This window comes from Mesitornis unicolor, unplaced genomic scaffold (genome assembly GCF_000695765.1).
Source record: "Mesitornis unicolor isolate BGI_N332 unplaced genomic scaffold, ASM69576v1 scaffold18447, whole genome shotgun sequence".
NCBI lineage: Eukaryota > Metazoa > Chordata > Aves > Mesitornithiformes > Mesitornithidae > Mesitornis > Mesitornis unicolor.
Genome location: NW_010197257.1, coordinates 7,458 through 29,508, shown reverse-complemented (window position 1 = coordinate 29,508; position 22,051 = coordinate 7,458). Strand labels below are relative to the sequence as shown.

The 22,051-nt window shown below is 40.5% G+C and overlaps 1 protein-coding gene across 1 annotated transcript; it reads right to left on the bottom strand.

Moving 5' to 3' along the window:
• Positions 1 to 5,118: 5,118 nt before the first annotated feature.
• Positions 5,119 to 21,704, bottom strand: LOC104544014 (EH domain-containing protein 4; the record flags this gene model as incomplete). The annotated part of the gene is made up of 5 exons (XM_010188749.1): positions 5,119 to 5,655; positions 7,943 to 8,107; positions 12,693 to 13,105; positions 16,499 to 16,596; positions 21,528 to 21,704. Coding segments are annotated over 5 exons (1,390 nt in total), but the record flags the coding sequence as incomplete, so codon positions are not given.
• Between the last annotated feature and the right edge of the window lie 347 nt (positions 21,705 to 22,051).

Here is a 22,051-nt window from a genome sequence, read left to right as displayed (position 1 = left end):
TACCGAACTGGTGGTGTGGACATTCATTCACTTTTCCCGTTGTCCAAATATAAACCGTGGGTTAGAGCAAAACATCCAACTATGAAGTGGGCTGCAGATTTTTCAAGATCTGAAATGTCTTGTCTGTGCAGTACGTCAAACACTATACTACTAAAACAAACAAACCTCCACCTCGGAATCCCATTAAAACCTCATCTTCTCCAAACTATTTCTGACTTTCATAAGGAACAGTTCAAACAAGCCACTGCAATTTGACAGCAGCGCAGCCTCCTGGAACTCACAATGTATTGTTTGCATGTGAAACTCTTGCTTTCATGAGACAAACAGCACGGCCACCATGAGCATAACAGCTGAGCTCATGTAACACCGCCACATACAAACCCTTTTAACTCTGCACCAACTTAGATTTGACAGCAGTAGGAGGAAGAGCTAAACTGCAGCATCCCAGCACAGCTGTACCTCTGGAGACAGTTGTGTGTATACAGGAGAAGGAGAGGAGCAGGAGGAATTCATTTAAGCACAACATTAAAATGAATGTTCTTTTGATAGAATTGGTTCTTTTTAAGCAGTAGGCAGCACAGTGTGGAAGATCCCCTTGGATTTTTTGGGACAAAGATATCAACAAAGTACTTTTTGCTAAACTGCTATTTAATCTACTCTAATTTTTCAAGGTTAGCACCCCCAGTGAAGTTAAAAGAAGTGACTCTCAGCTCAATTTTCAAGCTTTCAATCCACACAGGAAGTTTCTGATTCATCTTCCACATTTGGACTTTCAGAAATTTCCATGCCTAGACATTAACTCTAAAATTACATTCTGCCATAAAGAGCTAATTATGGAGAGGTGATGGAGGTTTGGGCTTTTCTCCCTTTTTAAATATAGATTTAATTCTGGAGTCAAGCCTTGGCATGGGCAGTAAGTTCAGCAACAAGTTCAAGGGCGCAGAAGATCAACAGCCATAATCTATTATAGATACATAAACCCAGATGGGAAAATAAGCAGCTTGCCAAACAGCTCCTGTACCTATGAGCCTTCAGTAGCAGGATGACAAAGTTCTACTCACTGAAAAGTTACCTGCCAGAAAGACACTTAAACCAGAAAAATCTCAGGTAGTTCAATATTAGTTTATTAAATCACCAGTTTTTATCACCACTTTCTAAAAATGATTACAAAGCATATTAAAATATATTACAGTATCTGCAAGGAATTTATTGTGTAATAAAAGTGCAACAATAATGAACTTACAACTTTGCTTGCTTGGTTGGACAAACTGAAGCACGCTGAACAGATCAAGCCTTCCCTCAAAAATTAGAGTGCCTTTGAAGTGAAAACACGGTATTTAACAAAAATACTGGAAAAGGTGAGCGTGTGAAGTAGATAACAAAGTTCATGTTCATTCTCTTCAGTGCTAAGTTACACATACCCAGCAAATCATACACATCAAACTCTCTGCTTGAATTCCAGCAATATAAAACCAAAGTGAGTGCACATTGTAAAAGGAAGGAAGTGGGAAGAAGAAAAAGAGGGCACATTTCAAGTACTGGGGATGAACGATGTTGCTGAAAGTCAGGGACCAGATACTGCTGCTCTGAGACCAGGTTCCACACAAATCCATACTACCACCATCAAACAACTGGGACCTCATCCTGACCTAGGAAACCTTTGTAAACTCACCATTTTCAAGCTGTCACAGGTCTAAAGGGCTCTCACTGTCCTGTAGTGTGGTTATGAGCCGTAACCCCACATTTTCTGTTCCAATCCACACCAGAAGTCTAAGTAAGTTCTGTAGGAACAGACCTAGGATTGGGAATTAAAACTGCCTTGTGGAATAGTTGGAGTAGAGGTAAAAGCAGCAGTCTCTACTTTGGTTTATGGCAGCAGACTACACTAACAGGCACTGATTTCACAGGACGAATTATTGACAGTTTTAAATGGTCTCACAGCAAATGTAATCAAATCCTAGGTATAAAATGGCCAACAAATCCAACATCTCAGGCTTTCTTCAGCAGCGATTAGTAACATCAAACTGGATACCAAAGGTTACCTCATACGGCTGCTCCCAATAACTACTTAGAGCACAATTTCATGGGAGAAGCTAATCCCGCTCCCTCCTCATGCTCCTGACACATGGACTCACAACCACAGAACATTATCCAAACTGTTGCGTGTGGCTGGTTTAACTGAATGGGCTTGCAGGATCTGACAAGCCAAGAGACCCAGCAAGGCAAATGGAGTAGATCCATGGGTCTGCAAGGAGGTAGTCAGAAAAGAGATCCCTTCCCCTGAGCAACAGCAACCTGCTCTATCGGTTTATCTGTGCAAGAAACTGCTGTTTGAAGTCCATACGAAATGTACTTTATTCCTAGCAACTAAGTACGATGCTACTGCATCTAAAAACGCATCTATGCATGTAGCTCTGTATTGCGATCCTGAAACACTTCTATTCCTCCAGGTAAACAGAGCAAAACCACCTCTACTCCTATACATGTTTGTCCATTCCGCTTCCGACTTTTACACGAAAACAAAGCAAAACATTTCAACCCCATCTGGACAAAATATTTTAACTTATCAAAATGATGCATTTCAGTGTCTTCTCTAACTTGTCCCAAGTTAGGATACTCTCTCAGAGTCTGAAGAAAAGGCTGTGTTCTCCATTTTACTGCCAATAGAGCTAGAAAAATAAAATAAAATCACTTATCAAAGGAGGGTACTTCTACTGGCATGGGATCACATGGCTCCAATGCATTTGGAGCATCACCCCTGGAAGCTACACATGGTGGGAATTCAAACATGGGTCCACCCTGGAAGCCTGTGTAGCTGAAGAGCAAGGTAAGGCAGAGTCGGAAGATCAGCAGCCTCCCAGATCCTCTCAGCTTTGCCCACACTACAGCAGTCACAATACACAACCTTGCTTGCTTTCTCCTGGTGGCTTTCCTTACTCAGCTAGTCAGGTTGGTCATTAGTGTATGTATTTGCTACTGCCTGCAGACACTACACTAAAACAAGCACGCGTTACTACTTCTGCAGCCTATTTTTTAACAACTCCTGCGATGTCTGCGTTTTTCCTCAGTCAAAAATAAATTACACAGAAAATCAGTTACTCTGCAGACGTACAGTCACACAGGTTGACTCGTGGTCAAGTTTCACAGCTCTACTAAAACGCACAGAGAGGCACTAAGGCTAATTTGGTTCTTAATTTAGGTCTAACAGAAATAAAGGTGGTATGCTTGAATGATAACAGAAAAAAATAAGAATTAAAAAAAAGGAAGCAAGTCCTCAAGAACAATTTAAAACTATACCAGGATATCCTTGATACAGGCCTGGAAGCCTGGCAAGGTAAAGGTGTTCTTCTGTCATTACTTAAAATAGCTTCATTGTTTTCCCACAGCAGAGCCTTGGCAAGGTTCATGGTAATTTCACATCAGAACAGAACAGATTCAGAAAGATAAGAGGTCCAGGAAGATCTGAAGTATTAAACCTGACTGACAACCTACAAATGTACAGTCTGAAAAAAGCAGCTGAGGCTCTTCTTAGGTCACCTACAAATCTCAACGCGTGCGACTGAAATCTTTACTGGGAGACAATACCCAAACGATTTCCCTCCCCACCCATACTACAAGGATGCTAAAACACTTTTTGCCTTGCTCTGTCTCAGAAGGCACTACTGCTATCACTTACTGAGACTGAAGGAAAAAGTGCTCAAAACTACAGTACCTTTGATGTGTAGGGTCTTCCATTCCACAACTGGAGTACAAGTCAACTCCTGCTTCCATGCATAGAGCAAAACTGACTGCCAAGTTTGACTTCGGAAAAGAACTGGCCCTCCCTGCAAGGCTCAAGTTCACAGGGCCAAGGTACTGATGAAAATCAGTAGCAATCACCTGATATGTTCAACTTACATTGTGTTGTCAGAAAATGAATGTTTATTAAGCATCCATTCCTTTCATGGCCTGTTTTCAATAAAGGAATATTTGGAGGGACCACTTTATCACTTATTGCAGTCAATCTAAAGATCCTCTCCATCTTTCAAATCTGCCACCATAGGAATCAAATCTCTCTTCTGTGGTTGTCAGCTACACGTTGGCAAAAGAAAGAGTTAAGAACTTTTCCTAAAAGTATTATATATTAAAAAATATACAGAGATAACTGTATAATTACGTGTAAATAGAAATTAAATACCCATGAAAATTTCCCAAGACAATTTGATGTGCTTTGAAGAGGCTGACTTCGAGCAATGCACCTTTTCTGAAGAGAAAGTGAGGCTTGGTTTCAATAAAAACATTCTGCTGTCACTGTGAACAATTCAGGAATTAATGGTCTGCAGAGCACCTGAACCGAAATCTCAGAAGAAACTACAAATCCAAGGAGCAACGGAGATTCAGTTCTTTCAACATTAATACTGAGTACATAGCGCTGTATAAAACTGAAGCAGCAGCTCTTCAGATAACAAGACAGTGATGACAGACTGAAGTAATAATTTTAACATTTTGCAGTTTTAGCTATAATCAGTGAAGTTTTAAAACAAGTGTGCTCATATTTTGAGCACTTAAAAGACTCTCTCCGTTACTTTTCTCTATTTTTCTACCCCCAAAATTAAATAAAAATTAAAAAGGAACAAAAATAAAATCTCCTTTCATATCTGCCTTTCCTTAAACTATCGAGAAGCCGACTTTCACTCCGTGCCTGAAGTATGTTTTTAGCATAGAAGCTATTCCTTGCATAGGCAGGTGAATTTAACATTTAGAGCTTCCTTGCAGTATTTCAAATAGTCTGGAGAAACTCATGGCTGATAAAGTATTTAGGTTTGGTGAAGGTTACTGATTTTTATACATAGTCTTTTTTGCTTTATGGTTGTAAAGGCAGCAAGATATGGAAGCAGGACTACAAAAACATTTTCACCTTACCATCACACGTTATGCTAGATCTATACAAGGCACTTGTGATAAGCATGTCTCAGTGAAGGTCAGCAGGGACAACTACTTGAATGCTGCCCTGCCACTATGCTAATTTCAGTAACTTGCGTGAAATGTGCTAAGGATCTAAGCCTAATTTTAAATTTCAGTCGTTTCAGCACGTCTGTTGAAAGATTTCCAAAATCCTCACTCTCCTCCTTCTATTTTTCACTCTGCTGCCTGCAGAGGTTTCCTGTGAGATGGTGGCACCAGGTGGGAAGGTAGCGTGCCAGGCAGTTCATATCCGTCCAGTTTAATCTTGATCAGATGTTTTGCTAAAGCAAACTCCTCATCATCCAACATCCCATCACCATCACAGTCTGCAAGTTTCCAGATCTTCCCCAAGACACTGTTGGGTAGTTTAGAAGTCACCATCTCCTTCTTTGCACTGATCCCAGATATTTTGCCATTGATTGGTGACAGAGTGTAGAAAATCTCATCGTAAGCAGGTTTATCCTTGGCAACAACCCATTCGTCTTCATCAGCTCCTTCCTTAGCACCTTCTCCATATCCGTGGCCAAAAGGTCCTGCCATGGTGCCATCAAATGCTCCACCATGTACCATCTCTGTGGGCATATTGCTCTCTTCCTGCGTGATCAGGCTCATCAGGGAGGCAATTTTGTTGGCCAGCATGTTATCCACAGCTTCAATTAGCTTCGGCTTCAAAGAGTGAAATTTAGTGAAGTCACAAGTCTCCAACAGCTCCTGTCAATGACAAGGGTTTCAGTGACAGCAGTTAGGAAAACTTCCAATACATTGAAACAGGTTAAGGAATGGGCTTCAAATGAAAATTGTCTGTTATCTTTTGAGGCAGTTTCCATAACTGAAACGCCTCTTGAAGGAGAAGCAAAGATAACACATATGTATCATATGCCTAATAAACTGCTGAAATACACTAAGACAGTTTTGCAGCAGTATGAGCTGGTCTGTTAAATTCTATTTACAATACAAAGTGGCAACGCATAAAAGCATGGCAGTCGATGAATGCTACCTAACAACTTTCCATCTGGTGATTTTCATCCAAATATCAAAGAAAGTATGCAAGTAGGCCATCAGTCCTGCCAGCACTTATGCAAGTATTTAAGTTAAAAATAACTCCAAGAGTTTGCAGGGCTGATCTGATTTTATAGATTAAACTTCTTGTTTGTGGTTAGGTCATGAAGAAATGTCCTTTACCAATAAAGAAAAACTGAGCTGGGATAACAGCAGCGGCATTTTTATAGAAGTGCTGCCAGAACTCATGAAGTCATATGGTCCCTGCTGAGTTTTCATCTCCTACTAACCTCACTGAGATGTTTAACTAGGTGATATGTGCTATTTCAATACAAGCACAAGTAAATTTTGTACCAGAGCACTGAAAATTTGCTTTAGGCAATTATTAAATTGCTCCTATATGCAAAATGTTAGCCAGGAAGAGAGAGTTACAGTGGAAACTGTTAAAAAAACCCAAATAAAACTCCACTCCCCCCTCTCAAAATGGTGTTAAACTGCTTTGACAAATCACATCTATCATCTCAGGGAGCTGCTCCCATACCTATTATGATATGAGTGATATGAACCCAAGAAACATGAAACGCAGGTGAGTGGCTTCGCCCATACACACAGACCTCTGGATTACTTAAAGGAAAACCAATCCCCACCACTGACGTTTATACACAGTCACCTGATTTACAGCAAGTGATCAATATAAATTTATGATATGCAATACATCTTAGAAAGCAAAGGTCAAACCTGCTCTCTGTTTTGCCTCAGTTTTGTTTTGTCACAACTTTGCTCCTCATTACGGAAGTGACTGATCTCTCATCTATGTATTTGCTGCCATCTACTGCTGGAGCTCCGCGATGTGCACTATTAGATTTAGAAAGTTCCACTCAAATTTTGTTTCAATATCCAAACTGACAAGTGATCACTTCTCATTCTTCATCACCATCAAAAGTGGCCAGGGAAGAAAGAGGTAACTTTTTCCACCCAACCAACTTCTAAAACCTAACTCATGAAACCCTTCCAACAATCCTGCCTGTGAAAACCCAGCCGAAATAGATCCTGTGCTTCATCTTTAATTTACTGTCTCATGCCAACAATTGATTCCCAAGTGAAATGTTTTAGTTCATAACAGAAACCCGTGCATCCCTATGGACAGGTTCATCAGTCAATGATGACTCTTCAGAATTAGCAGTGTAAAAGTACCACATAAACTGTCAGAATGATACAAATGTCAATCTGGAAAACATTCTCCTTCACACTCATGAGCAGCCCTTGGTTAGACCAAACTGCAGACTTGGGGTCTTGTGTTCTACAGCTTCTAAGCTGAATTCTCTTCTAATTCAAAGGCCATTTAAGAATCCTATGATCTAAGATGCAAAAGTTGCCAATTGAGGCTTGAGGAATAAATTGAACAGTGTTGCTATCACTATTAGCAGTTCTTCCCTAGGATACTCTGTTTCTAAATAACTAACCTCAAATGAGAGGACAGAAATAAAAAGGTGAGAAAGTGACAGAAAGCTGGATTACATAAAGTCCAAAAGAGAAACAAGAGACAACAAAGTATTAAAAATTTAACAATAAATATAAGATATAATAGATATCTTCACCTATGCAAGTATCTTATAGCATTACAAAAGCGATACAAATACCCACATCTAGGACACAAAACAATTAACCTGTAAGTTTCCACTGCTGTTTTATTTGCACAAAGCCTTCAGTGCTATCTGCCATGAGGGACCAAATATTGACTAAAAGGACAGAGGGCCTGATAGTCTATAGTCCTATAGAAGTGGATGCACACTAAGGAATGTACCAATTTTTATTGCTCTGCACTGCTTCCATGTCATGCTAACCCCGTAACAGACGCATGATTGACTGTCACTTCAGCAGCTCTGCTGCTGAGGACTCTGAACTGTAATGCAGAGATACTCTCTCCTACCTCTACCAATTCAGCAATCCTGTTGGAAAGTCAGTGTTATTTAAGAGGAACTGTAATCTAGCATCTTACCTGCATTTTCTTGACTTCAGGGAAGTCACCTGCTGAGATATGGTATTCCCTTTGCAGTTGGGTGTAGATCTCTGGTAATCTGCTGATCAGTTCCTTCTTCTTGTTCTCTTTTCCAAACACAGAGGGCATTTCTTTTTTCAGATAGCTGATGATATAAGCATGAACCTAAGAAGCAGCAAAACTGAAATTAATACTAAGGTTTATCTACACTTAACATTAGTGTTCTTCACCTCAGTCATAAAAAGAGACAGAAATACGTTTCCGTAAGTCAGCTCAAGGGTAAGATATTATCAGTGACTGTTTCTGGAACTTCATCTTTATATGAACAGTTACCAACTAGCTTTAGCTGCTTACAGCATTCCTTTAAGGGGCAGAGAGACAGAAACATATTTAAAATGAATACAAATGTACACTGGCAGTTAAAGAAGCAGCATGGTACAACACACTATCAGTACCAACTGTGAGAGCAAAAGCAAGGCCTCAAAACCACGTCCTGACACCCCTTGCGTGGGTCACACACAGAGCGCCATCTGTACTGGTCCATCTGTCTCAGTGGTGGAGATTTGTAACTCCATTTGCCTCACCAACTATTGTGGGGCAGCAATGGGATAATGCCTCAAGTAATCCAAATATGCTAAGTGGCAGGGCTATCCAATCGACACTGCATTCCTACCTATTTGCTCCCAGAAAAGGGAGTGCCTATAGTCTTTACGCAGCCACAACACCATTACAGAGCAGTCAGTATGCTGTAACAACAGCATGCCATGGCAGTCTTGCAAAGCCTTAGGGAGAAAAGCAGAGCCATCCAGCATATAAAGACACATGTTAATTTAGGATTACAAGTCCTAAAACACACTGATACTTGCAGAGCTCTTCAAGTTTTAATCCAGCACTTGCATCAAAACACCCATCCTGCCCATGCACCTTCCTTCCACCCTTACCCCTGGAGCCATTAATCTCTTCCTCTTCACCACCACCATTAATCTCTTCCTCTCCCACCACCTTTCACCACCAAAAGGATCTGCATGTTCACACAGCCAGTGATCTGGTCCAGGACAGAAGGAAGGGGGGTTGCACTTCTTAAATGAGTGAGTTCACCCGTACAGTTTTGTGTGGACACAGATATTCGTGCCGCACACAAGAGGGAAGTGCAAGGGCTGGCTTCTTCTAGAAGCAATGTGCATCTATCACAACTTGGAGTAATCCAACTGCTTTGCTAAGCTCTAACCTGGCTAGCACCTCTGAATTCAGATGACCTCCACAACAGACTAAAGTGTTTACAGAACTCAGGCCTCGCTTTATTTTAATAAGGATGTGGCTGTTCCCAAAGCAGAAGTTACACGCAGTTTTTACAGAGACAGAAAAAAGCTTCAAAAAAATTTCTATCAAACCATTGAACGGTAAAAAGCTGAGATTTTGAAGACTGGAGGAAGAGACAACCACAAAAAAGTATCAGTAGACAAAAGTGATAGCGATAGTGTAGGTATGGTGTAAGTACAATAATTAATTAATACCTACCAAAACACCACAGCATGTGCTTTACAGTATTCTGTACAAACCTAACACAACCTGTAGAGGGGAAGTGCTCTCCCATTCATTTCCTTACTTATTTAGGTGGCTTACTAGAAACTGGAAACACAAAAATTCACTTCTGTTTTTAAAGAAAAAATGGCATAACCGGTTTTCCTTTGCACATCTTAATACCCCAACTTTTACATTTAACCGTTACCAGAACAACAGCAAAAATGGACAAGAATATACACTCAACATCACTTCCCTGTATGTAAAAAGAATGCATGAATTTTAATTGCAGATAAATTTAAATGTCTACAGAGGAGATAAAAACAACCCAGCATAAAGCAGCAGGGTTTCTGCATAAACCCATGAAATTTTCTAATAGGCTAGACATGACTATATATCCAGAACTACAAAAGAGATTCAACAAGGTTATTTCTAAGAGAGTTTATAAATAATTGCAAGTAATTTAATGGACCTTATGTTTAAAATGACACTTCTAGTAAAACCAGAAAAGTATGTTTCTAGTTGAGCAGCACGAACAGTTTCACATATGCATGCTAAGTGGTCTAAGGTCTGCAAGTGGGCACATGTGTTTCTTACAGATAAGAACAGTTCCCATCTTCAAAATGGGACAGTGAGTCACAGGACTTGGGGAGAGAAAAAAATAGGAAAAAAAAAGCAAGCAAACACTCAAATTTGACAGCAAGTTAACAGCTTGCTTTTGGTTTTGGTTACTCTGCACGCTTTAGAAGAGATAAAGAAACAGAAACAGGACAAAAAAACCTCAGGCAATGCTGTAAAAAATGACTTTTGGAGTGTCAGTACTTTAATTTCAGTTTGGAAGACAGAAAGATGACACAGGAAAGATTACATTGCTGCTTTCCTGCAGGTAAACAGTTTATTTCCCTTCCACAGCTGTCTAATTAGCAAGCCCTATGAGCGCTGTATTTACCTTCATCCATTTTTATTTTACTTTACATAGAAACACCTGAAAATGACTCATCTGACTTTTCCACTTCCAAAACACTTATAATGAAAAAGCAAAAAGCTGCCAACAATACCTATGAAACGGATAGAGATTACAGCAACTTTTAACACAACATCATCAGGAATGCGATTTTAAATGGAATTTTCAAAGAAGCCACTGCTACAGGGTGCCCTAAAGCTCAGGCCACAGAAAAACCCTTTAAAGGTATCTTTATATTCAGAGAGTCAATTAAGCCAACATAGGAAGTGGTACACGTTCCAACATGACTATTCTTGTATCACTGCAAGTGCAAGTCCTCTTCATTTTTGCTCAGAAGTCCACATGAAAACATGTTCCAAGACCACTGCATTAACTCCCATTCTGTTTGATAACTGCATAGGAAATACTAACGTACTTTTAATATCAGAATTTGTGTCTGGTATCACCAACTTTCCCCCCAAGTATTCTGAGGTTCGTTTTCCTTCTTTTCCAGTTTTTCAAATGACAAATCCAAATTCTTGAGTCACCGATTTTCATTTTGTTCTTAAGCTTTTCAGAAGAACAAGAAGCTTGGGAATGCTTTTAACAATTATTCTAACAGCAGCTGCAGTGTTAAAATAAAAGAATCAGAGAAACTGGCAAAGAAATATTTTGTATGACAAGCAAAGCCGATTCCAGTCAGGCTGTGAGAAGAAAGGACAGATGAAGGTAGCGTTGTTAAGCAGGGAGTCTGAAGATTAGTGCAAAGTATAACCAGAATTTTTTACAAATAAGTAATTAAAATGTGGTGATAATTCACAAAGCTTAAAGTGATACCCACTATGTTACAATGCACGAACTCCTAAAGAGCTGAGAACAAGGGAACGGTGACAAGGGCTACAGACAGTGGGGCACTCATGTTTTGGGATAATGAGAGGTTTTTTCCTGGATATGACAACACAAGTCTGTATCGTCCAAGTATCTGTGCGGAATAAAGGAGATGTATCTGAGAGGCTCAAAACTTTCAATCAAATATACAGGCACCTCTCTAATTCATTAGTGTCTGTGCTTCACCAAGAGTGAGGCTTTTAAGCAGTTTTGTAATCCAGGGTATAACATAAAAGCATTTAGTCAATGTGTTTTTCCACAGCAGCTCATTGCCTGGATGTATTAAGGCATTAATACGCAAAAAAGCATATGGAAGGTTGCACGTGAACAGTTCTAGTTGTGGTCTTTTGCCCCCCTTTTTCTTATTTCTTTTTTTGAAATGTTCTCTACATATCACAGAATCACAGAATCGCTCGGTTGGAAAAGACCTCTGAGATAATCACGTCCAACCGCTCCTGTCTACCCCCTAAACCATATCCTTAAGTACCTCATCTACCCGCTCTTTAAATACATCCAGGGATGGTGACTCCACCACCTCCCTGGGCAGCCTGTTCCAGCTTCTGACGACCCTCTCAGTAAAGAGCTTCCTCCTTATCTCTAACCTGAACCTCCCTTGGCACAGCTTGGTGCCGTTTCCCCTTGTTCTGTCCCCCATCACCTGGGAGAAGAGCCCAGCACCCACCTCTCTCCAAGCTCCCTTGAGGCAGTTGTAGGTGGTGATGAGGTCTCCCCTCAGCCTTCTCTTCTCCAGGCTAAACAAGCCCAGTTCCCTCAGCCGCTCCTCATCAGGCTTGTTCTCCAGAGCCCTCCCCATCCTTGTGGCTCTTCTCTGAACACGCTCCAGAATCTCAACATCCTTCTTCTAGTGAGGGGCCCAGAACTGAACACAGCACTCGAGGTGCGGCCTCACCAGTGCCGAGTACAGGGGGATGATCACCTCCCTGGCCCTGCTGGTCACACTGTTTTTAATACAGGCCAAGATGCCGTTGGCTTTTCTGGCCACGTGGGCACAGTGCTGGCTCATGTTAAGCCGACTGTCAACCAATATCAGCTACTGTTTAAAAAAAAAAAAAGTTCTTTATCTCCAAAATGTAACATTACCTTGCTGCATGGTGTAAAAAAAAACACAAAAATTCACTCCCTTTCTAAGCAAACAGTAGCTTTAATGGCCTAAAATGCATCAAATCCCTTCTCTGAAGTTGGCATCCCAGTACAAGTCTTGATTTCTTCCTACTTGCTTCTATATCCTGGGTGGCTACCACTGACAATTCAATCCATTTGCTGAAAAAGATGTAGTTTATGCCTAGAGAAAGCTTGGGAAGGGTGAAGAAAGACTCTCTGAAAGAGGAAAAAATAGACTGCTCATTCAACTGATTTAGAATTTTTCTCTTTTCTTACCTTTGCAAGTCTCGCCCTCTTAATGAGATCATTGAGCTTCCGCACAGCAGCCTTCTGTGGGAGACTCTGGATATCCTTGAAGAGATCCTGTGCCTCGGCTTCAAAAAGTCTTCGATTATCTGTGTTTCGGAGAGGATGGGCCCAGAAAGAGCCAATGTAGACCCGCAGCACCTCTGGAGTGTTGATCACCTTTCCCAGGGACCACATGAGCGCACCGTAGACCCTCATCAGCTGCTGCGTGTCCACTTGGTCGGCCTTATTAAGCACCACTCGAATCTTGTCATCCTGGCCCCGGAATGACTTAATAGCCTCTGAAAACTCATCCGATATATCCAGCTTATGGGCATCAAAAAGGAGGATGATGCGGTCGACCCTCTCTGCAAACCACTGGAGGACTTGGCAGAAGTCGTAGCCTGAAAGAAGAACACACTATTACAGTCCTACCATTCAGAAAAGTGAGCTTCAGAGAAGGTAGGTCTGGGGATGAAGAACAAGTGGATCATAGCATTTACCCAGGGAAAAAAAGAGATGGACCACCTGGAGGAGAGTGTCTGTGGACAGTGAGGTCAGGACAACTGTATCCTACATGTACTTAGACTGGTCTCACTATTACCACCTTTTATTTTTATCACTGCCCTTCCTTCAACCTTGCCATCCATCTCCTACGTCACAATCTTTTGTGCTGCTGTGAGTTACCATCTCACATCTATGTTTGCCTCTTTCCAGGAGTTCTGGCTCCAGCAGAGTGCCCAAGCTAAGCAGGTCTGTGGGGCTCTTATCACAAGCTTTCTTCATCACTGTGCTACCGATTGCTTTGGGGACGTGACAGGTTACAGAACACAACAAGCAGTGACCTTTCTCACCATCTGAAACAAACCTCCTGACATTCAGAAGGACAGCCTATTCGTAGCACCTGTCTGAATGCTTTCATAAATGCAGCTGGTAGCCTAATCCATAAAACAAACAGTATTCAGGAGCGCCTCATTCAGAAGTGACACATTTAATCTGCAGAGTCACCACCAGTGATGTGGCACTGGGCTTGGCATGGATGTGACTCATCTTGTTTGAGTAAGGAACAGCAAGGTATGAGCTGGGAGTCGACACTCACCCTTCTTCTTCCTCTCAGAAACAAATCAAAGCCAAAAGAGGGAGCAGTCAAAATGCAAGAACTGGCGTAACGTAAACCAAACAGAATGGACGGTTTTGCCCCAGCAGCATGTATTCAAATGTCAACAGTGAAGAAAGCTCAGTTACCACCAGTGAGCCCTCCAGGGTGTCTTTCGTCATTTCTCATCTAAGTAAAATAAGCCTTTAAACCTCAAATCTTCCAGCAAAAAACAAAACCCATACATGAACCACAGAATCACATAATGTTAAGAGTTGGAAGGGACCTCGAAAGCTCATCCAGTCCAACCCCTGCCAGAGCAGGATCACCCAGACCAGCATTGACTGTACCAGCATTCATTTTAAGAAAAGCTAAGCAACTTTACAGTGTCCCTATACCCTTTATTAATACTGTTTAAAAGGTGCTAGGGAGAACAGAGTGGTGAAGAGTGGTTTGTTTGTGTCTGGACCAGGCGTATGAAGTGTTTGTATAATTGTGTCCAGTTCTAGGCCCCTCAGTTCAAGAAGGACAGGAACTGCTTGAAAGAGTCCAGCACAGAGCCACAGAGATGATCGAGGGAGTGGAGCATCTCCTGATGAGGAGCGGCTGAGGGAGCTGGGGCTCTTGAGCTTGGAGCAGAGGAGACTGAGGGGTGCCCTCATTCATGGTTATAAATTTATAAAGGGCAGTGTCAGGAGGAAGGAGCCAGGCTCTGCTCTGTGATGTCCAATGACAGGACAAGGGGCAATGGGTACAAGCTGGAGCATAGGAGGTTCAATCTGAACACGAGGAAAAACTTTTTCACTGTAAGGGTGCCAGAACATGGCCCAGGCTGCCCAGAGAGGTTGTGGAGTCTCCTTCTCTGCAGACATTCCAAACCTGCCCGGACATGTTCCTGTGTGACCTGGTCTGGTGATCCTGCTCTGGCAGGGGTTGGACTGGATGATCTTTTGAGGTCCCTTCCAACTCCCAATATTCTGTGACTCTGTACTCTGTTAAGTTACAAGAGCAATTCTAGATGGCAACGAAGAGCCATGGTCCTTTAACAACACAGGACTACCAGTGAAACAGAACCTGCAGCAAAACACAACTGTCTCACATGTGAAGTCTGGGACTTCCACAGCAATCCCTAACGGTGTTGAATTTTGTCACAGAACTGCTCGCTTTTTAAGTGACATATTACTAAGATGCTCTAATTTTCTGCTTATTTCATGTTCACTTCCATACTGTTATGGATGTGGCAGCAGATACTTGAATGCCACAAAACATAATTTCCCCTTGATTTTAGAAGCAGAGAGGGAGAAAGGTGAGCTTGATTTTTCTTGGTGGAGGAAAACAGGAGCTGAAATCCAAAACGGAGAAGCAGGAGATTTAAGACCATCTTTGATTTCATCAGACTCTCTGTGGAAACTGAGACTTAAATATTTTGTGTACATATTATGAGAAGATTAAAGGTGATTAGTTATACACTTGGTCATTTCTGCCTAAAAACAGGTGTGCCAACTTGCAGTATTTGTTTTACTCACTGGTTTGGCAACATTCAGGCCTTTGCTTGCACAGATGTAGAGCAGTGACTGCCGTTCATCTCTGCTAGTTCACCAATGTATCACATATGGGAAAACACATCTCTCTCCACAGTGAGTGCTTTACATGACTACATGAGCAATAGAGAGGACAAAACCTACATACTGAACAAAGAATCCAGAAACACCTAGTAGACCCGATTACTAAGCAAGCACAGTTTATATCACAGTCTTAAGTTGGTTTCTGCCAGTGCAATGTAAAGATAAGACTATGGTTGCACAGCTGACATACAGTGTGCTCATTCCAGGATTTCCTCAGAAAATCCCAGGTGTGATGTGTTAAAGAACTGATTACTTCCCCCTCCCACAGACACAAAACACACACAAGTTTCCATTTCTTAATCAAAGGTCTGAAAACAGAGGGCAGCATAAGCCACACACTGGAACACTACAATTTGCAACTGCACAGAAACTTCTGACATGCACATACATGCAGATGAAGGAAACAAGGAAGAAACTTATTTACACCATGCTGTTTTAATAGTTTCTCAAAGACAGGCTAATTTCTTAAACAGCATTTTAAAAACAGGGTTCAGTCCTTCACAGAATTTTCATTTTATTAAAACAAATTCTCATTCTTCCTGCTTTCTTAAATCTTTTTGACTGAAAACTGTATTACTACACGACTGAGCAACCTTAAGAAGCAACACTAGCAGCTGTGCCTACAATAAAAGTACCTTATCTGTAGCCCAATCCCCTCAGTTTTTAAGCATAACCAGCTTGAAGAGCTATAGCTATTGTGAAACACTTCTCCATTCATGAACTTCAATAGTATATAAGAGTTTATTCATTATTAATTTGTGAAAAGTAATTAAAGTGAGGGAAATAAGGCTTTTTCTCAGGAGTGTCAAAGCTAATCAGTCAACAGACAATGTAACCATAGCCGTTTGCAGCCATAGCAGCAAGAAGATAGAAATCCTAACGCCACCACTTTTCAAGAAAAAAAAAATCCAAACAGTACTTAAAACTTGGAGTTAACAGGCCTCGTAGTAAGAAAGTTTGGGACATAACACCATTCAAATCCACTAAAACAGGCCCCTAACAGATTAGAATCATGACCTGTCCAGTACAGCAAAAATAGTCAGCAAGCTCAGCTATTTTCAAGCCCCACAACTCACCTCTGCTGATGCGCTGCTTCTCTCCAGAGAGAATGCCAGGGCTGTCAATGATACTGATGCTCTTCAGGACCTGGTTAGGTAACTGAGAACACATGAATCTGCAGAAAAAGGGGAAAGAAAGAACATTAGCAATAGCTCTAGCTCACATGTAGATTGTCCTTTGAGAGCTCCCCTTTATGTATCTGCTTTGAGAAAGACTTGAGTGAGATTTTAAAGAAGTTTCTGAAGTCCTAATAAACCCCTAGGTTTGGCAACCATACATGTTTAAGAAAACAAAATGTAAACAGAGAGCTTCTCATAAAATACAAAACACAGGAAAGCCTTGTCAAACAGTATGTCTAAGTGCTGATAAAATTCCAAATTTTGCAAGAGCTAACAACATAGGCCACACAGGCAACATTAAAAAGTCTGCATAAAACAAACATTTTGCTAGGACTAAAATTAGTGCACGCAAGAAACAATTCTTCATGTACTCCAACTTTTGCCCAAATTCAAAAAGTTTCAAAAGAAAAGGGAAACAGGCAGAAAGCCATACTGACGACATGTTTATATTTCAGTTACTGGCAAGTCACCCTCTCACCAGCTCCAGCAGTGTTTGAACGGTCCCAGTCTCTAACCCACCACCCTCCTTAGGTGGGGCTTGCACAGGCCTGAAAAACAAAGGTATTTCTCCCACCAACGGAGGGAGAAAGCAAAAGCTTTCACACACACTGCCAGAATCGAGTGCTCAAATTACACACAGCAGGCTCTAAACAACAACCTCCTGCCTCTGTGATGGGAGACAAATTCTGAAAAGTAAATAAGTCATGAGGCCTCTGAGAATTGTGAAGAACACTTTGTGCGTTAAATGCAGACTAGTCTGATGCTTCTGGGACAGTTCATGACTAAAGAACTTCACCTCCTTTCATCATAAACTGACTGTAAGAGATTTGCATAAGACTTTAATCCTCTTATGGGGTAGCAGCTGAAGTCTGCACTAACAAGCACACAGTGTAACCTACCCTCCTCCTGTGAAGCTGCAGTGCGGTGTCCTTCCTCCCAGGCAGCCTAGCACAGGGTTAAGCTGCAGGCTCAGGCCACAAGATGTCTGCCTGGACTTAACCCAGCACACACTATCTCAAGAGATAGGGTATCAGAAAATTGTAACTGTACCAAGGTCAAACAGCAACTTTAAGACTAAAACCAATCTGAGTTAGGAAGACTTCAAGTTGTAAAATGTCAGATAAAAGATGGAAGATACATCAAAATTTGGAAGCTATTGTAGCACGCATAATGATCCAGATGATTCAAAGGAAATCAGGGGGAAAAAACCTTACACCTCGCTTCACCTTGTTTTTCAGGTGACCTTGTAGTAATGAGTCTGTACAAAAGCACACAGCATCCCTGGGTAGGACAGAAATGGCAGCATCAGCTACAACCCTCCCTGAAAACTAAGAGGGGATTAAGGAAACAGCAGGCATTTTGGCCTGATAAAACCTTAGGCTATGCAAGCAGCACCATTCTTTTTGGGTTGCTTGAGGATTTTTGTTCAGTTGGTTTTTTTGTTTGGGGTTGTTTTTTGGTTTGGTTTGGTTTTGGGTTTTTTTGGTGGAACATCAGCTGTAGAAAATACTGCATATCCTGAAGCAAACTTTTCCACTAAGGGTAATTTTCTAGAAGCTTAAGAGATGCTTTTGAAAAAGCAGTGAGGTACTACTGAAAAAAAGAATATTTTTGAACTTTCCAAAACCTAAAGAAGATACTATGTTAAAACAAACATATTTTGTGGAAGCATAGTGGATGTTCATAATTGACAAAGAAAATACACTTGACTGTCAACCATTACAGAAATATACATCTCTAGTATGTAAAATATTAAGTAACTTTCATAAATTTGGAACAGTAAGACCGACTTTTCAAATTTTTTTAATCACTATTTCACTTTAGAAAGCCCAGTACTTGCTTAGTATCACTGAAGTGTTTCTAGGCCTATCTCACAAGACAACATGCACCATTACTTCAGCTGAACAATACAGCAGTACTTTTGACTTGGGCATCACCCCAACTGGGACAGCTGGAAAAGGCTGTGCAAGAAAATAGAGAACTACAGTCCTCAGAAATGGAAAAGCATTGCAGACTTTGCAGCAGTCATCAGTGGCAAAGGGAGGAGGAAATTATCTATGAAAAGGATATGGAATAGAAGGATAAACTCAGAATTAACTGGCTGTAGCTTTTAGAATATATCCATAATCTAAAGACAACAGGCGGATTAAAAATCTTATAACATACTAGTATTTCAGACAGCTTAAAACTGTAATGCTAATTGTATCTGAGTATCTCTTTAGACATTGCAATTTGGCTCTGAACCACTATTTCTTACGTGACCTATATGATGTGCGATTTTTAAGTTCTGCCTCATAAAAGCAAAACTACTATCTGCCTTACAAATAACAGCCCTTCACAAAAAAAAGCTTTATAAAAGCAGCTGTGTGAATGAGATGACTGCTTATGAACCATTAGACCCTTGATACTTTCATGGTTTTCCTATTATTATAAAACTATTGTTAAAGGAAACCAGCAATATTAGACTTTCCTTGCAAAAATAATTCACATTGTTTGCAAAAACGAAATAATTTTGTAATCATCTGTTGATTTATTTTTTTTTTTAGATTAACTTTGGACGACTCAAATAACCTAGTAAGAATTTATACTCCTTTTTGTGTTCATTCAGATACTCATTAGAATAGAGCAGGACCATGTGTTTCTTCTCAGCAGCACCCATTTATTTGCGTGATTTTCTGGTATAATGCAATATTCTTTCCTCGCTTACTTCAGTCAGCATCCAAGTGCACACTAGGTCATGTACTCATCTCCTTCTCCCCCACCTTTCCTTAGAAGCACACAGGAGATACGAAAGACAAGTTTCCACACTCTGGAGTCTTACAGAGACATCTACCACAATTAGTGAGATACAGGGGAAAATAAGAATGGAGCATGGAAAAAAGAGGCAAGGTAACATAAATAAATAAATGCAGCTCATTAGTAAGTAAAAGCCTTGATTGTGCTACTGTGTTCTTGTTTGTTTTCAGTTTCTCCATTACCTCAGTCACTGTTTCCTTTCATGTTACATTTAGATGAAAAGGGCACTTGACTTCACAGTCTAAGAGTCCATAGCTTTGTAAAAGTACTACCTTATGTTTTTCCACAAAACAAAACACTAGAATTGTGTAATCATTAAAAAAAAAAACAGGGGTGAGAAAAGTAGAGAGAAATATTTTATGACAGGTGAGAAAAATGTAATATTTGGCGTAAAGCACTGTCACTGCCCAGTATGGCAAATGAGAGAAGGCAGAGCAAAATACGTAGTATGACTGCAAGCAAAGATGACAGGGAGAAGTTACTCAAAAGATACTGAAATAAAGCCTAAGACACTCTCAGCCAGGTAAAGCAGGAAAGAGAACCGAGTTGACAGTTTTGAAAAAGCAGCAATATAATCAGAGTGGCAGACCAAGCGTGGTGCTAGGGGAATATAAACACCTAGATCTTCACTGCAAAGCTCAGGAGCAAATCTGAATGTTGGGGAATATAGGGTTGCTTAGAGCACTACGATATAACAATACCACAGTCACCAAAAGAACTGGAGTAATTTAGTTGGTTACTTTGAATGTACTTCTTTTCAGCTTGGAAATCATCTTGCTTGCCTAAGATTCAGAACCTGACACAACTAGCTACACAGATGATTTAGCCAAAACATTACGCAACCCATTCATCCAGACAAACATCCAAGATTATTACATGTTCTGTGTCAATATTTGAATATTGTGCAAAATACTATTTATAGTATATTAACTTTTCACAGAGAGCACACTAGTGGAGAGAGAGAGTGAATAGTGACCTGGAGGACAAGCCTTAGCCAACGACCTCACAAAAAGGGGTTTTGGACCACAAAATCATTATTTAAAATGGGACTTGACTGTAGCTTCTCACAGCACATATTCTTATCTCTCAGCAAAGTGACAGCCAAGCCAACTATAGACAGCTATAAACCTTCTTTTGTGAATAAGCACAGCAAGAGATAAGACTGTACACGATGAACTTTTAACACATATGTCAGTGTTTATCGGGCAAACAGGAAAGTTTACTGTTAAAAGAGAACCAATTTAGATTAATTGGCTTGCAAAACCAGGCCTCCATGTCAAGCTACCATTGAACACAGGAAGAAAACAAGGTGATTGCTCACACAATGCGAACAAAGCTATTAATAACTTTTAACCGGAAATATTTAGCCTGCTACTTAAGTTAGCCATGACAATATTCACAGCCTCTGAACAACACTCCTCTTTCTTGCAAATACCCAGCAGCTCTCCAGAAGCTAATGCTATTATCCTGGTCTATGGGACTCCTTGAAGACCATCTAGTTAAAATCAAATACTAAATAGTTTGAATATGTACTTTATCCAGAAGGTGCATTCAGATATTCCCTATTCTTGTAGGCCTTTTTATATATCCCAGCAACTCAACTTTGAAAAGCTATATCAAGATCTCAAGTGAGACCAGCCTAAAGAAACAAGATAGAATTAAAAGGAAAAGATTTTTTCCTCCTTCTGAGATGGCAGTTTTTAATAATAGTACTAATGCACCAGTTTTACTGAGCAGGGAAATTGGTGCCCAAACTGATCTTGAGTTCCAGCTGGCGTCATGCCTTACAAACAAGTTAGCTGGTGGAGTGTTTCAGCAGTTTCCCATGAAGTGGTTTTAACCATGATTTTCTGTTCTGATAACTGAATACGTATAAACACTCCTTACATCTTTAAGTTTTTTTTAAGCTTTACCAAGTATACACAGCTCTGTGCTAGTACTTCCCTCGCTAGCACTTTTTTTTTAATTCACTTGAACTGCCACCACTCCTACTTGTATTAGCCTATTTATTCATGCTGTTCAAAACAAATACAGCAGAAAAAACTTAGTAAAAAAACACTGATGCTTGAAGATGGTATCAAGTAGAAATTCAAACATAAAAATCAAAAGACCACAAGCAAACAGATCTCACCTGTTCAGGAAAGCATTTCCAAAGCGGCTGAGTTTGCGGAATGGCTTCTTAGGATCAACAACCAGGGCATTTCCAGGAACACTTCCTTCTGAATCTCCATACATCACAGCAATGAAAGAATCCGTGGTAGGCTCTGGACCAATCCGCATGCCTGGAAAGTCTTGTTCGAGCAGGTATCTAGAGATGGAAAATACATAAAATAACAAGAATGAGTAACTGGGAACTACAGCACAAGTAAATACTTGTAATTCACTTGAAAATTCTCAGGGATATACAAACTGTACAATAATAAAATTACATTTTTCCTGCATTTCATTATTTCTATTAACTAGGGGGAAAAAAAGAACTGACTTTTAGTTTTTCACAACAACTAAGTAAAAGGATGAAGTAAACTACTGTACAAAACCAGGGTGGAAAGTATGCCCTCAACTGCAATACCTGAACCACTGAAGTGGATGATTCTACCAATGATCCCAGTGCTGTGGTTACACTGCCAGACATTGCTGATTTTGTGTGTGTTTTCA